The sequence below is a fragment of the Gymnoscopelus microlampas genome (assembly GCF_963454915.1).
Source record: "Gymnoscopelus microlampas genome assembly, chromosome: 17".
Classification (NCBI taxonomy): Eukaryota; Metazoa; Chordata; class Actinopteri; order Myctophiformes; family Myctophidae; genus Gymnoscopelus; species Gymnoscopelus microlampas.
The window spans coordinates 13,063,921-13,076,050 of record NC_139954.1 but is presented as its reverse complement, the minus strand read 5'-3'; the positions used below and the strand labels follow the sequence as shown (position 1 = coordinate 13,076,050).

The 12,130-nt window shown below is 42.4% G+C and overlaps 1 protein-coding gene across 5 annotated transcripts in view; it reads right to left on the bottom strand.

Moving 5' to 3' along the window:
- The window catches only part of LOC311064972 (histone deacetylase 4-like), a 280,612-nt gene that overhangs the window by 255,776 nt on the left and 12,706 nt on the right, over positions 1 to 12,130 (bottom strand). For 4 of the 5 annotated variants that reach the window (XM_084085063.1, XM_084085065.1, XM_084085066.1 and 1 more), the window contains exon 2: positions 582 to 917. In XM_084085063.1, the coding sequence (XP_083941189.1) occupies positions 582 to 603 (22 nt within the window). In that variant the 5' untranslated portion in view covers positions 604 to 917. The remainder of the gene's footprint in view (positions 1 to 581; positions 918 to 12,130) is intronic. The other variant, XM_084085064.1, reaches the window with a different exon arrangement.

Genomic DNA, 12,130 nt, shown 5'->3' with positions numbered 1-12,130 from the left:
TTAAAGGGGCTACACCATGAATTTCATTTTTTTTTTGGTTTTTAGTATTTTTTGGGCTCCCCAGTGTCTCTTGTACCCCAAAAAATATATTTTTTTTAACATTCAGTCATTCATTCTCATTTCAGAGATTTTCAGAATGGGCGTGTCTGAACAGGCCATTTCAGAATGGCAAGGCAAGTGACATCACTTGCCTTGACTTTGCATTGATGATGGCCAGACAGAATTGCTCAGTAGCCCCCCCCCCTGCCCAAAAGGACGTTTTGGTATTGCAGCTGAAAAAGCTTGGAACGACAGACAGTCAGATTGTGAGAAAAAATATCTGGATGTTTTTTAGGCTTACAACCTGTTTAAAACGTATTAGGGGGCAACATTTATATATAATATATATTTTTTAAATTCATGGTGTAGCCCCTTTAACATATACATCAGCCATTTGAAAATAGCAGATCCACAAGCTCACAACGCGTCGCGATGCGACGCGTTGTGAGCTTGTGGATCGGCTATTTTCAAACAGATCTGGCAACCCTGACAGAGAGTCAGATATATACAAAAAAAAATTGGCCATTTAATAGCCATCTTACCGGGCCGACTGTGGGAACTCATGGCGACGGCGGCGGTCAATGCCACCGTCGGTAGGCGTAGACAGCAGAGGAAAGGTGCGGGTGGAGGAGGAGGAGGACGAGGGCAGAGAAGGTGAAGAGGTGGTCCCCGGCGGCAGCGAAAGGGGGGTCCTCAGTGTGCCCTATACGTGGTGGTGGCTGGTGGAGCGACCACCATGGGGCCACCTGGCCCCAGTCTCTGCTGCCAGGTGGCAGCTACCACGGTCTCATACGGCGTGGCTCGGTGGACACCTCCGAGGTGTGATCTTCTGGTTCAGGCCGGATCCCTTCCTGTGTGTCGCCCCGGTGTTAAGCAAGCTGTTAAGAGACAGATTACAAACATTTAGGATAATCGCAATTTTTTTTGCATAATGGTCAGATTAATTTACATTCATCTTAACTCATTCCCTGCCTAGAACGACTAAAACGACTTCTGTCCCTAAGCCATGCCTGCCTAGAACGACTAAAACGACTTTAAAAAAATATATACATACATATTTTTTTATTTATTTTTTACATTTTTTATTTTTTAATTTCACCCAAAGACCAAGGAGATATGATTTTTCGAAGATCTAGACTCCCATCCACTTCCTTGTTAACTTAAAACTTAAAAATGCTGTATCTCGGCTCCTGAGTACTTTTTTTTTTCAATGAAAAATATTGGCAGTGGGCAAACGCGGCCAGAAAAAATCTGGCAGTGAATGAGTTAATCCATTAAGACCGCGAACGCATCTGAGTCATTTTAGACACAGTGTCCATATACTTTGGCTATTCAAAGATAGCATGGTATGAGCTTGTAGATCTGATTTTTTTTTTGGAAAAATCTAGAACATTTTGTGCAAATCTTTGAATATATATATTTTTTCAAATCTTTGCTTCTGGGGGTCCCTGGAACAAAATATTTTGAGATGGGGGTACGCCGGCCAAGTAGGCTACATATAATTCTGGGGGTCCTTGACATGAAAACGTGATATAGCAATACTGTTAGGATTTAGATAGAAAATTTATATGTATTTGGCCGCGGAGCCCCATTTCAAAACATTTTGTTCCAGGGACCCCCAGAAGCATAGATTTGAGTTACAAATGTTCGCTTTAAAACATATATAGCCTATTCAAAGATTTGCACACATTTTCACGATTTTTTTAGTGCCGACTGAATGGGGTAATCTGTTGAAAAACATCATACATTTTCATACAATTTTGGATATAGCAGATCTAAACAGCACATCTAAACTGGATGAGGTGTTGCTGATGTGTCTGCAATATTCCACTGACAATGTGGAAGTTGGACTAACGACAGCCATATGCGACTGGCAAAAAAAATATTTTACATCTTCCCCTTTATTAGGAGAACCATATAGACTGGATAAAACCACAGATGGCTGATACATTGGTATAAAATGCAATAACATAAAATACAACAAGAAAATGTGCTCAGTAAAGCACCAGCGTCCGCCAAGGTTTGTCTAATAAATTGCTGTGGTGGTTCTGTCGCCACCGTCTCCTTTTGGGGCAATATACTAATATTTCACTGTTGTCGGGCAGAAACCTCTTATCTCCATATTCTAACTCTCTGTGTTTTTTCCTAAATTGACAACCTACTTGATCATTACTACAGCATCACACAGAAGTATCAAAAGTAGCAGGCTATCAAAATCTGTACGTTCGAAACGCGGCACGAAGCGACGCGTTTTGAGCTTGTAGATCTGCTACTTTTGCTGGTTTTGAATTTGAATACGCTACGGTGCCTAATCACCCTGTCGGGATTTATTTCTCAATAATGACCGTGCCCCGTCAATTATCCCGCTTATTACACAGGTTATTAAATTAATTGATAAATTGACCCACAAGTAACAACAAAACGAAGAATTTACATGAAAGTATTCCATAAGTGTTGCGCTGGGCGGACACGGTCGCCTCGGAAAACAAGGAAGTGTTGATCAACTAGAATCCATTTTCGGTTTACGGCATTGTCTATTTCTCGCTTCAAATGTTTTCAAAAACATGCTTGAGAGCAACGTTTAGTTGTAAATTACATGGTGTGTTTGTTTACATGGCATTGTGTGTTTGTTTACAATCGCAATTATTCTATATAATCGCAATCATTTTTGCATAATCGTCATAATCAATTCCATGTTAAAAAATGTCATATATTTAAAAAAATAGTGGAAATAGCAGATCTACACGATGCGACGCGTTTTGAGCTCATTGATCGGCAGTTTCCACTATTAATGTTTATTTTTAAGTGTCAGTAATTAAAAATGTGTTATTTGTCATATCTGCCCTGTGCAACTTTTGTTTACGAAAGCTAAAAGCCAAACAGAAATGTGATTTTTTATTCATAATGTTCCAATAATTTTCAACGACAGAAACGCAAAATAAATCGTTAAATCGCAATTATTTGAGTGACAATTAATCGCCAACTTAAATGTGTAATCGTGAGTGACTGCCCTATGCGTGCGTGGCCAGTGTCAGAGGTTTGGTCTCACCCACTCTCACTCATTGAGCCGATATACACACACGTGCACACTGGTCATAGCAGGCCGTCCGCTGTGATCAAGTCATCTTTCTCAAGAGACAGTTTGACTCATAGCTATGTGGAACACAAACACACACACACACACACAGCTAACCTAGACCTTTGGCTATTTGAGTCTCTGCGACACAACAAGCTAATATTCCTCATCATATCACATGTAACAGGCGTCTGCAGTGGGGTGAAATAAATAAGTGTTAACCCATTGAGACCTGAAGCCGATTCTACATGTCTCCTAAATCTCAACAGTTTTCTGAAAACGTGTGTTTCTATATCAGTGGTGCTCAATCTTTTTCATGTCAAGAACCCCCAAAATGATATGTATTTGGCCGCGGACCCCCATCAAAATATGTTGTTCCAGGGACCCCCCCAGAAGCAAATATTTGAGTTTAAAATGTTCGCTTTAAAAATATATATATATTCAAAGATTTGCACACGTTTTCACGATTTTTCAAAAATAGCAGGTCTACAAGCTCGTAGCGCGGCACTCGGTGCCGCGCTACGAGCTTGTAGATCTGCTATTTTTGAATAGCCCAAAGTGTAAAATAATGCTTTTTAGCTCAAATCTAAAAATGACAGTGTTCCAGGTCTTAATGGGTTAACCCATTCAATCCTGGAACGCATACAGTAATATGTGTCATTTTTAGCTCTAACCATTATTCTATACCATGGGCTATTGACAAAAAACAGATCTACAAGCTCATAGCATGAGCTTGTAGATCTGCTTTATTTATTTTCTATCGTGTACATTTGTGCAAATCTTTGGATTTATGTGTTTTTTAAAGCAACATTTTTTTTACTCAAATCTTTGCTTCTGGGGATTCTACAAATGTCTTGTATTTTGGCCGCGGTATAGATTGTTTGTTAACCCATTGAGACCTGGAACTGTGTCAATTTTAGATTTGAGCTAAAAAGCATTATTTTACACTTTGGGCTATTCAAAAATAGCAGATATACAAGCTCGTAGCGCGGCACCGAGTGCCGCGATACGAGCTTGTATATCTGCTATTTTTGAAAAATCGTGAAAATGTGTGCAAATCTTTGAATATATATATTTTTAAAGCGAACATTTTTAGCTCAAATCTTTGCTTCTGGGGGTCCCTGGAACAAAATATTTTGATGGGGGTCCGCGGCCAAATACATATAATTTTGGGGGTCCTTGACGTGAAAAAGATTGAGCACCACTGATATAGAAACATACGTTTTTCAGAATACTGTTGAGATTTAGGAGACATGTAGAATCGGCTTCAGGTCTCAATGGGTTAAATGAATGCGTTCACTGGGGGGAGAGATGCTGTCTGTCATTATATACCGACACAGTAAAGTGGACCCAGAGAAGACCTTGCATCCAGAATGCTCCAGGGTCTCTCTATTCCTTAGGAATTATCCATGCAGAAAAAGTCTTGCCAGTAGCTGGTTCTCATTACAAGTTCAACAAACAAGCAAACTATGGACTGGTCGAAGCACAAATATGCCTTATCTTCACCATGTTTAGTTTAGTTTAGATTGCTCCTACGAATCACGGGTTAAATACATTTGAGGACAAAAGACAATAACTCATCAGTGTGCACACACAAGCCTGAGAACTACGGTAAGGTGAGCCGCACCATCAACATTTAGATAACACCACACTGGCCCGGACTGCTGGGCCTAGCGGTCCGGGGCACCTAGGCTCCAATGTGGCCTGACAGCGCATCGCAGGTTCGAGTCCCGATCCCGACGGCCTTTGCTGCTGTGTGTCACTCCCCATCTCTCTCTCTCCCCCGTTTCCTGTCTAACTCACTTCACTATCAATAAAAGGCATAAAAAGCCCAAAAATAAATCTTGGGAAGAAAATAAAAGATAGCAACACACTGTCAACACAATGATGCTTTTTTCTATTTCTTCATACATGCATTCTGCCAAAACCCCAATTAAATCCTTAATCACAATGATTTTGCATGACAATTAACCCATTAAGACCTGAGGCCGATTCCACAAAAGATGTCTTCTAAATCCTAACAGTTTTCTAAAAAAACGTATGTTTCTATGTCAGTGGTCCTCAAATGTTCATGTCAAGGACCCCCAAAATGTATATGTATTTGACCGCGGACCCCCCATCTCAAAATATTTTGTTCCAGGGACCCCCAGAAGCAAAGATTTGAGTTAAATATGTTTGCTTTAAACAATATTTTTCAAAGATTCGCACCAATTTTCAAGATTTTTCAAAAATAGCAGATCCACAAGCTCGTAGCGCGGCACTCGGTGGAACAGCTATACGCACAGGAATACCAATGTGAGTTAAAGCTGTGTGCTGCCAACAACGGCATCGAGGTTTCCGACACGCTCGACTCCTCTCCCGTCTCAGATTCATTCATTCTCCCGCGTGCGTTTGATTGATGTGTGTGTGCACGGTCGGACAACATCGATGACCTGGAGCGGCACTGAAAGTGGGTGTTGAGTCGCGGCTTGATGGATCTGCGAAGGCGGGAGGCGTGAGACACACAAGCCCCCCTCAACACATCAATATATAGCCACGGCCAACGCTATTCTCAGCCGCTAGACTCCTATGTTTAGCTCTTAGTGTTTTTACAGCGCGTCGTCGCCGCGCGTTAGCGATGTGACCTCAGACACTTCAGAGTCTCTCCTCGTGCGCAACGAACACATACGGTACACATGCATGCATGCGAGATCCAGGAAAAAGAACAAGGGAATTACAATCTGCCGTGATCGCAAACAGACTCGGACTTGATCGAATTAGCCGTGACATGGATGAACCGTTCGCCGTGCTGCTCACATATCAGCATTTCTTAACCCATTAAGAGGTGGAACGCATCTGTGTCACTTTTGGATTTGAGCTAAAAAAGCATTATTTTACACTTTGGGCTATTCAAAAATAGCAGATCTACAAGCTCATAGCGCGGCACAGAGTGCCGCGCTATGAGCTTGTAGATCACCTATTTTTGAACCATCGTGAAAATGTGTGCACATCTTTGAATATATTGTTGTAAAGCGAACATTTTTAACTCAAATCTTTGCTTCTGGGGGGTCCCTGGAACAATATATTTTGAGATGGGGGTCGGCGGCCAAATACATATAATTTTGGGGGGTCCTTGACATGAAAAAGTTTGAGAACCACTGATATAGAAACATACTTTTTTTTATTTTTCAGAATACTGTTGGGATTTAGAAGACATTTGTAGAATCGGCTTCAGGTCTTAATGGGTTAACCCATTAAGACCTGAAGAAGCATCTGTGTCATTTTTTGATTTGAGCCAAAAAAAAGCATTATTTTACACATTGGCTATTCAAAAATAGCAGATATACATGCTCATAGCGGTACCTCCCGGCAACAAGGGGCGCCCCTCTAACCTTTAGGCCACCACTACCCGAAATATTACATGTTGCCGTTATATTATAGCGAGATCCATCCACCGTTCCACAGCCCTATCCATTGTACTTTTACTAGCAAGAACGGGCTCCCCATCCACCGTCCCCAGGGCTGTTGATCACATATGGTCCACGTTGTAGCGACCGTGACAGCGTAAACGATGTTCTACATAGGTTAACTTTCGCTGTTGTCATAATTATGAAGGTTTCTTAAACTCAACTTTCAAGTGAAGTTTATGGGGGGGAAAGGGAGGTGGAGTCTTGCCTGCTGCGCTGAACCAACGTGGTCTGTCTCAGTCTCAGTGTGACTAGACACACACGCACACACACGCACAGCCGAGCGCGCCCAACACAGACGCATTGTTTGCAGTGCGTGCCGTGCATGCACTGCAAACTTTACGGTTGATCGTGCGTGACGTGATGAAAGCATTTGTTTTCACATCGGTGGGTCAGGAAGAGAAGAGAGTCATCATTAGATTCATTACTCAGTACATTATTTACGGAGGGATCTTTTTTTTAACTTAAAGCAGCATTCAAATGGCAATTTCAACATTCAAAGATTTATACATGTTTTTCATTATTATACTTTACTCTTATTATACTCTACTCCTGAAATCCGTTCCGACAGCCCTAAGTGTAGGTTGAGTGGTAGAGAGGTGTAGGAGGGTCAAGGGGAGAGAATGACGAAGGCTAATATACTATAGGTGGAGGATGAGAAATGGGTTAAAGAGAGTGTGATGGTGAAAGAGAGAGCAAGGGAGAGGGAGAGAGAGAGAGAGAGAGAGACGGGGGGGAAGTTGAGTGGGCTACTGTCACTCAGAAGGCCGAACAGACGGCGTATGCTGTAAAGTGGCTACTTCCTGCTTTTTGTCTGATTCCGAATAGACGGCCCTTTGTCACCAGGGGAACGGCGCGGGGGTGTCTGGAACGTCATCCTTCGCCGAGACGACGGACTCACGACTCTCTATTATGGACGGCGTGTGTATCCCACTCAGTGCTTGACAACGTGATTGGAGGCTACACGTGATGCCAGGCAGCCTGCTTGAAAGCCTCTCTCTTTAACACTTAAAGGAAGTCAGAGGCCGGTATCTCAGCCTAAATCAAGTTTTCAGGCTTCAGGCATGATAACGTAAAAGGAGAGAGTGACAGAATTCATGGTAATAATAATAATAACTAGAAAAGTGCTCCTCGGAGCACAAGTCTCCGCCAGCAGACTTGTGTTGGGAATGTTCTAATTCTTATGTTCTAATTCTTACAAAAAATAGAACATGTTACTGTGTCATAGTAACATGACACAAGTGTCCTATCCGTCCTGTCTGTATAAGTGTCCTATCCGTCCTGTCTGTATAAGTGTCCTATCCGTCCTGTCTGTATAAGTGTCCTATCCGTCCTGTCTATGTAAGTGTCCTATCCGTCCTGTCTGTGTAAGTGTCCTATCTGTCCTGTCTGTATAAGTGTCCTATCCGTCCTGTCTATGTAAGTGTCCTATCCGTCCTGTCTGTGTAAGTGTCCTATCTGTCCTGTCTGTGTAAGTGTCCTATCCAATTGTTACAGTATCCGCCATTTCTCAGCCATTTCGTGATTTTTCCTGTCTTACCTCACTTTGAAAGAGGCAAAGACTCTTTCAAAGTGACACATGTATTTATAGGCCGCTATACGTCACTAGCCAATCAGATCAGAGATCACACTATTTCACCGTATTGTCAAGTGTCACGTGAGGCTCGACCAATGTTTGCTTGGCTGACGGAAAGTGAAAACAAACTCTCCTGGCCGAGACAAAAAGTGCTCCTCGGAGCACAAGTCTCCGCCAGCAGACTTGTGTTGGGAATGTTGGGAATGTTCTAATTCTTATGTTCTAATTCTTACAAAAAATAGAACATGTTACTGTGTCATAGTAACATGACACAAGTGTCCTATCCGTCTGTATAAGTGTCCTATCCGTCCTGTCTGTATAAGTGTCCTATCCGTCCTGTCTGTATAAGTGTCCTATCCGTCCTGTCTGTATAAGTGTCCTATCCGTCCTGTCTGTATAAGTGTCCTATCCGTCCTGTCTGTATAAGTGTCCTATCCGTCCTGTCTATTTAAGTGTCCTATCCGTCCTGTCTGTGTAAGTGTCCTATCTGTCCTGTCTGTGTAAGTGTCCTATCCAATTGTTACAGTATCCGCCATTTCTCAGCCATTTCGTGATTTTTCCTGTCTTACCTCACTTTGAAAGAGGCAAAGACTCTTTCAAAGTGACACATGTATTTATAGGCCGCTATACGTCACTAGCCAATCAGATCACACTATTTCACCGTATTGTCAAGTGTCACGTGAGGCTCGACCAATGTTTGCTTGGCTGACGGAAAGTGAAAACAAACTCTCCTGGCGGAGACAACTAGAAAATGTGCTCCTCGGAGCACAGGTCTCCGCCAGTACTGTTCCTGATTAATCCTGTCTTACCTCACTTCAAAAGATATAAATGATCTTTTGAAGTGACACACCTATTTATAGGTCTCTATTTCATCATGCGTCTCGCTAGCCAATCAAAGCACACCCTTTCAACATATTGACACGTGAAGCTTGACCAATGTTCGCTTGGTGGACACACGGAAGGACGAGAACGAAAACATAGTCTCCTGGCGGAGACAATTCATATTTTTAGTTCTCACTTATTTGCCCTCTGCATTTTCCCATCCTAACTAATGGGAGTGGAGGCAATTAACACAGCTACCGAGGAGCAGTTAAGGGTTTAAGTGTCTTGCGCGGGGGCACTTCAATAGACTGGGTGGGTCGGGGGGGGGGGGCAACCGGCAGGGGTGTAGTGGAGGGTGGACGCGGGGGAGCAGCGCTCCCTCACTTCTTTTTTTCTTCTGTTTTAATTTTTATTTTTCTTACATTTTTGGGGCGGTGTAGCCGCCCCCTATAAGTGAGTTTTGGACACCGACCAAAAGATTTGTGTACCCCCTAACCCTTCCATTGTTAATGCAAATCGATACTTTTGCAAAGTCAGCCAATCACATTACAGCTAGTGTCATCACCACTAACTGTAATGGGATTGGCTGACTTTGCAAATTCAGGACTGTGATTGGCTAGTAGGGATGGAGCTCGAAAACCGGGTACATTATATACCCGGGCATGAATTTATCGAGACCCGGGTATCGATAAGCTTTAGGCTTGTCGAGCCTGTTATCGAGTGCAGCGGCCCCTGACGTCATGTCTAAACTATCAAAACAAGAGGCGATCAAGAAATAAATCTAATCACTCACGCTGGCACAAACATGTTGGTCTAAAAGTGTATTGATAGCTGCAAGTTGTGCCAAACAGCGCTGCCCTGGTTAACAAGGAAGAGGAATTTTATTGGCTCACTACATCACTATTTTAAGGGGGCTGTAAGCGTCCATTTGGTTCCATTTGTACACTCGGGTGGTTGCGTCGTTGTTGTGTTTACATGTGCGGTGCAGCGGTGAAACAATGGCGTTAACGAGTGAAACGCTCAAAAGTTTCACTCGTCCTCTTCTACCCAATGTAGCAAGTCTCCGTTGACATTTTTAATTATCCAATTGATAATAATCCGTTTGGGATCTCCCTGTGAATGAATAACTAGTGTTGCTGAGCGTGTCTGTCCCTCAGTCTATCGTTGCTGAAAATGGCAGATCTACAAGCTCACAACGTGGTGCGAACAGACGCAGTGTGAGCTTGGAGATCGGCTATGTTTGGTGCGTGACACCGTCGTACGATGAAGTATAAATTGCGCTTTTAAAGTGACAGTACACAAATTAACCGTTTCTTCAATATTATTTTCCAAAAGTAAAAAGGTCACTTGCCTTCTGTCTGTTACTCTGTAAAGTACTGTATTTGAAGGCCCTAGTAAAATGTAGTGCGAGTGATATATTTTGGTTAAAACAAAGAAAAAATAGAAAAAATAAATATGCATTTTTTGTTATAAAGAGTTGAAGAGACATGGAGATTTTATAGTAATTATTACAGTACTATTCATAATATAAAGCCATTTAACACTTATTGCACATTATATGAATGGTTGTTTTAATGATAGGCAAAAATATTTTTAACTTTTGTCATTTTAATTTTAGATAGTTGTCAGCCACAAACTCACTGTGACAACTGGCCAATAAAAAAAGATACCGGTTCTGTTCAGAATTTTTCGTCTCACGTCTTTTTTCTTAGTAATAGAAAAAGATCGATAGTGGGCTCGATAAAAGCTCGGTTCGATAAGCAGGCTCGATAAGGTGCTCATTATCAATAAAAATTAACGAGCTCCATCCCTATTGGCTAGCGAAACACATGACACATGTGCAGCCCTATGAATAGCAGTATGGACTTTTAAAAAAGTCCTTTTTTTAAAGTGAGTCATGTTGTGACCATACACCACCCACTTCACACTGGGTGTGATTTTTTAATCATGGGGGGGGTTGCGCTCCCTCACTTCCAAAATTAGCACTACAACACTGGCAACCGGGGACCTTCTGATTACCAGATAGCCTCTCTACCCATTCAGCTTTGGCCGAAAGTTAGCTGACTGTAGTTTTTTATTGTTAATACACAAGTTGTATCTATGGACCGCCTTGAAACTTGACTCGAGGCCGGCGGCGTCTGACTTTTCTTGAACAATTCATTTGCGTTCCATCATGAAATATTTGTAGGAATCCTGAGTGTTATTTTAACACAGAGTGTACAAATGGAACCAAATGGAACCCGTTACATTACAGATCGTTTTTTTCCCGTACCGGGTTTGCTCACTTCTTAGGATTTTTGTCAGCGACAGACCAAAGTGCCCTGTGTGTGTACTAATGTATAATTATACCATCCGATTAGATTAGATTCAACATCAACAACAAGTACTTTACAAACGTATTCCTTTGATTTGGCACATTCCCACTCTTATCCTTTTTTCACCTCCATATTATCAACAAGAAACATGACCCCCGCCTTCCCACGTCCTTGTTACTCAGCAGGCTGCGTTCCTCAGCCCTGTGTGTGTCTTTTCAGTAGCCCGGGCTGAGGCTGATTGATGCCATGTCCCGCGGTTACACTTGACCGTGTTCCTCTCTGGCAAACATGAGTGAGCAGCGGCAAGCTATTGTAAACACGAGAGAGGTGTCCCTGTCATGTCGGATAGGATGTCATGTCACTTTCCCCTCTTTCTGCAAACTCTCCGCTCTCTCTCCTTCCCACACACACACACACACACACACACACACACACACACACACACACACACACACACACACACACACACACACACACACACACACACACACACACACACACACACACACACACACACACACACACACACACACACACACACACACACACACACACACACACTCTAGTTGACACTTAAATGTTGTTTTGGGTATTGAACGTAGTCGCACATAAATAAACATTCACATTTTTACGCTTTTTAAACAAAACATTGCGCACGGCATATATGACAAATAACTTAAATATCGTCACTGTCGGGTAGAAACCTTGGATGTCCAAAAAAGCGTTACTTTTCTGGAAATGGGGAAAAAAAGGTATATATTCATGGATGTTTTTTTAGTTTCCGTTGCATTCCTAAGCCAATAATTTGATGACTGGCAGCGGTTCCGGTAGGAGAGTGTCTCCTACCGGAACCGCT